The sequence below is a fragment of the Babylonia areolata genome, chromosome 1 (genome assembly GCF_041734735.1).
Source record: "Babylonia areolata isolate BAREFJ2019XMU chromosome 1, ASM4173473v1, whole genome shotgun sequence".
Lineage (NCBI taxonomy): Eukaryota > Metazoa > Mollusca > Gastropoda > Neogastropoda > Buccinidae > Babylonia > Babylonia areolata.
Genome location: NC_134876.1, coordinates 82,031,174 through 82,036,173, shown reverse-complemented (window position 1 = coordinate 82,036,173; position 5,000 = coordinate 82,031,174). Strand labels below are relative to the sequence as shown.

Below are 5,000 nucleotides of genomic sequence, written 5' to 3'. Positions count from 1 at the left end.
GTGGGTTGGATGCTCTTCATGCCTGTTTAAAGGGGTATTCTGTGGGTTGGATGCACTTCAAGCCTGTTTAAAGGGGCATTCTGTGGGTTGGATGCACTTCAAGCCTGTTTAAAGGGGTATTCTGTGGGTTGGATGCACTTCAAGCCTGTTTAAAGGGGCATTCTGTGGGTTGGATGCACTTCAAGCCTGTTTAAAGGGGTATTCTGTGGGTTGGATGCTCTTCATGCCTGTTTAAAGGGGTATTCTGTGGGTTGGATGCACTTCAAGCCTGTTTAAAGGGGCATTCTGTGGGTTGGATGCACTTCAAGCCTGTTTAAAGGGGCATTCTGTGGGTTGGATGCACTTCAAGCCTGTTTAAAGGGGCATTCTGTGGGTTTGATGCACTTCAAGCCTGTTTAAAGGGGCATTCTGTGGGTTTGATGCACTTCAAGCCTGTTTAAAGGGGTATTCTGTGGGTTGGATGCACTTCAAGCCTGTTTAAAGGGGCATTCTGTGGGTTGGATGCACTTCAAGCCTGTTTAAAGGGGTATTCTGTGGGTTGGATGCACTTCAAGCCTGTTTAAAGGGGCATTCTGTGGGTTGGATGCACTTCAAGCCTGTTTAAAGGGGCATTCTGTGGGTTGGATGTAGGGGAGTACGGCTGCCTACATGGCAGGGTATGAAATAAACAAAACGGTCATACACCGAAAAATGTTACACGTGTGTGAGTGTGTGTGTGTGTGTGTGTGTGTGTGTGTGTGATCGAAACCTGATTGGATGACACAGGAAACGAATGATGAGCGCCCAATGGCAGGTGTCAGTCAGCTCTACCCACGTAGGCAGCCTGTTGTGCAAATGACTACACGTAAAGCGCACAGAGCGCGGTCTCCGACCGAAGATAGGAGCAATATAAGTATAGCTATCCATATCACCACCATCATCATCATGTGTGTCCCTTAATTGTGTTCCTAGCGTGTATGATTCAGCCCACACACTTTGACTGGCACCTTGAAACCGAAAACGTGTCCCTTGTAAGAGAGGTCCCTCTTTCGCTTCGTGAAATCCCTGCACTCAGCTCTTTTAAGTCTGGCCTTAAACCTAGCCTACCTCTTTCCAACTCCCCCCGCCCCCACCTCCCTCCCTCTTTCTGGTCTGTACTTTATCAAGCCTTCCATTCACATGTATTTTTTATTTATTGCTTTTCTTCACTCGAAGTTATGTATGCGTGTAAATGATTGGTGTGAAAGCGCTTTGGTTTGTCTTTGGACAAGATTAAGGCCTACAGTCATTACCTTCTTCTTCTTACTGCAAGACTGTAATCTTGGTGTTGTAGTTACGTCAGTGTGCCCTCTCTCATACACACTGGCATGCTTTGAGACACACAGACACACAAGTTTAGCGTGATAACTTAACCCTAATCTGGACACCACTGAGTCCAACCTGAGACGCAATTCTCCCAAAAAGCACCCACTTGCAAAGCAGTCCCCGCTGCGAAGAGAAGTAGCAACAGCAGTGACGCGTTGTGATGTAATCGGTCAACTACGTCATCATCATGAACCGGCTTCCGGACGAAGAAGCTGGTCATGCGCACCAAAGCTCTTTCCATGCTGAACGAACAAATGATCAACAATAATACATGGTCATTCTCAGGCCGCACTCTGCCGCCATTTCTCTCCCATCTAGAAAACTTTTTTTTTTTTTTTAAATCTCCCACCCCCTCACACACACAAACACACACACAGTGACATGCTCGTATGTGTTAATCATTCAGCAGGAAAAACAAACAGAGATGGGGGCAGAGATGTGAGCACACATCAGATGATACCCATTCAGAACAAGGGGTCACAGGAAGCCGGGAGAAGAAGAAAGGCCTAGAGTGGGGGTGGGGATAAAGGTCGTAACACAAGTAGTAGTAGTAGTAGTAGTAACAATAACAATAACAACAATAATAGTATGAAACCCAAAATGAAAAGGCATAAAAAGGGACGGGGGAAAAAGGAGTAGGGGGGAGGGGGGGGGGGGGGGGGGGGGGTAGAGCGAGGTGCAGACGGGAAAAAAGGAATACAGAAAACAAAGGTTGAGCAGTTGGTGGTTTGGTGGTTTATGGTTTTCTCTGAATGTCCAAAACCTGATCTGTACTATTCTGCCCAATCTTTGCCCATCTTTGCTTAAAAAAAAGTTTTATCTAAGTCCCCGAAGAAAGACAGAATATGTGCAGGAACGCTGACATTTCTAAACAAAGAGAGTCTTATTTCACAACCTACTTTCTCATACACCCAACATTCACCCACCATTAAAAACGGAGTCATAACGACTGAACTGACCCCTTCCTGGGCATAAACCGTCGACAACAGCCTCCGTCAGTGTTCTGTTTTGGGGGGACGTCTTCTCCACCCTCCCTAAGCTGAACGCTCATCCCAAATGCTTGGTGTCAGTCGTCTCTATAGGACACAGCGCTAGGTGTTCTTTGGCCGGCTGTTTCCGCTTTCCCTGATGATTCCACGTAAAACACCTGCTGGGTTATGTTATAGACGTATATTTCCCCAGAGTGTGTCCAGTCCAATTACATCTTCCAACCCACGTTCATCCTCCTGGCCAGAAGTTGATGTGCCTTGTTTTCCGTGGACGTTTCTGACAGCGTCTGACCGGCGGATCTGGGGGATCACGTTTTTCTGAGGAAGCTGCTGGCAAAGGTCTGTTCAGTCTTTCTTGATAGCTGACTGTGTTGTTCCCATTGCTTCTCCTCCGTCAGTTCAGGAGGACGGACTGGGTTTACATCAGAGCTGTTGGTGTGGTGAGTCCTATTCTTTTGAACCGTCTCCGGATGTTCTTGTGCTGAAGGAAATCTTTACTTTGTCTGCCAGATTCTCTTCGTCTGCGTTTTGTGTCGCCCTGTGTAAACGATACTGCCTAAGTCTATCTGGATGTCTTCTATCGTCCTTCTTGTTCCTCCTGGTCATTGACTGGATCATGAAGACCACTACAACAGGAAGGAACAACGGCATACAGTGGACCCTCTAAACACAACTGGACGATCTCCACTTTGCTGATGACTTGGCCCTCCTGTCGCACAACCACAGCCAGATACAGGACAAGACAACCCAGCTGGAAACCACAACCCGTGGGGTGGGGCTGAAGATAAGCATCAAGAAGACCAGCCTGATGAAGATCAACACATCTGCCAACAACCCAGTCACGCACGTGGTGAGGCGATACATGAAGTTGACTCCTTCAACTATCTCGGCAGCATTGTTGATAAACAGGGCGGCACTGACAAAGGTGTCACTTCCAGAGCAGGTAAAGACTGAGCAGCCTTCATCACCCTCAAGAACACCTGGTCATCCATACAAATACCACAACAAAACTACGCATCTTCAATTCCAACGTGAAGTCCATCCTTCTCTACGGATCAGAGGCTTGGAGAATGACCAAAAAGATGCTACAGAAAATCCAGACCTTTATCAACAGTCTGAGGCGCATTTTAAAGATCCGATGGCCAGACACTGTGGCAAAGAGGGGGACAGGAACCAGTGGAGAAACAGGTCCTGAGACGAAAATGGGGATGGACTGGCGGTAGCTTGAGGGTATCGCCATCCAGCACTACGCGCCAGGCCCTGACCTGGAACCCCCAGAGGAGATGGAAGCGAGGACTGCCCAAGAACAGCTGGAGGCGGGACACTGAAGCAGAGCTAAAGAGGCTGGGATCCAGCTGGGGGGATGCATAAAGGACAGACAGCCCAGAATCGAGTTCGGTGGAAAAACGTCGTTGATGGCCTGTGCTCCACAGGGAGCGAAAGGCCTTGGTAAGTAAGCCTAAGTCTATCTATCTATCTACCTACACACACACACACACACACACACACACATATATATATATATATATATATATATATATATGAAGACGTCGAGTTCCTCGTTTGCACTCCTATGTACTGAGATGAAAAACGGGTAATGGTTGCTGAATTCAGAGAGGAATTTTTAAAAAAAGAAGAAAAAAAGAAGAAGTGATTCACGACAAAATTAAACAAAAACAACAACAAAAACGATCAGACATCTAAATAAAAGCCGACTCGTAAAACCTGTGATCGCGGAAGCAGGCATCAAGCGATGTTCGGACCTTCCAATTTGTCTGGACAGGGTAGCTGGTTCCCAACAGTGCAGCTGGTTCCCAACAGGGTGGCTGGTTCACAACAGGGTGGATGGTTCCCAACAGGGTAGCTGGTTCCCAACAGGGCAGCTGGTTCACAACAGGGTAGCTGGTTCCCAACAGGGTGGCTGGTTCACAACAGGGTAGCTGGTTCACAACAGCAAAAGCAGCTTCGCCGGCAACGTGTATTTCTGCTATGTCCCAAGTAAAAAAAAACAACAACAAAAAACCCAGGATGTGCAGCCACCCACCTACCACTCCTATGTGACATAACTGGGGACACCACCGTATGCAGGGGAGGCAACGATGTAATGGGCCACCTCTCTGCTTGTTATACAGCGGCGAGTGCTCCGTGGTTGCGATCTGACATTCTGGTGAATGACATCCTCCATGTTTGCAGGTTTGTGATGGCCACGTTTGTGACACAGTAAAACGGTCTCACATTTCTGCTCACTGGTATGAGCAGCTTTCATATACTTTCTACTTGAAAAAAAAATCTGATCAGTTTGATATCAGACATCTCGACAAACGTTTAGCAGCATTCTGTACCACTTCAGCACACACACACACACACACACACACACACACACAGATGGGGCTGAGAGAGAAAACATGTATTGATCCGGATCGATCTTCATTCGACCAATGAATCCACAACCAATTCACACCTTTCCTTCGAACAGACACTCAAACTTTAAATAAACATCGCTCGGGTAGCGTGGGCAGACAAAACGTTCAAGGAATTCCCCCTCCTCATTTACATGTCATGAGCACACAGCTTGCATTCTATGCCGGCAAAGGGCCTAGCCCCTCTGAATACTGATTGTGATACTGTCAGTGCGTGGGGGAAAAAATCAGCTGACAAAAAACAAAA

General features: G+C 47.3%; 1 protein-coding gene across 2 annotated transcripts in view; it reads right to left on the bottom strand.

The window, feature by feature from the left end:
• The window catches only part of LOC143293805 (innexin unc-9-like), a 13,494-nt gene that overhangs the window by 7,896 nt on the left and 598 nt on the right, over positions 1-5,000 (bottom strand). For both annotated transcript variants that reach the window (XM_076605065.1, XM_076605072.1), the window contains exon 2: positions 1,451-1,586. In XM_076605065.1, coding sequence (XP_076461180.1) covers positions 1,451-1,586 — 136 coding nt within the window. The remainder of the gene's footprint in view (positions 1-1,450; positions 1,587-5,000) is intronic.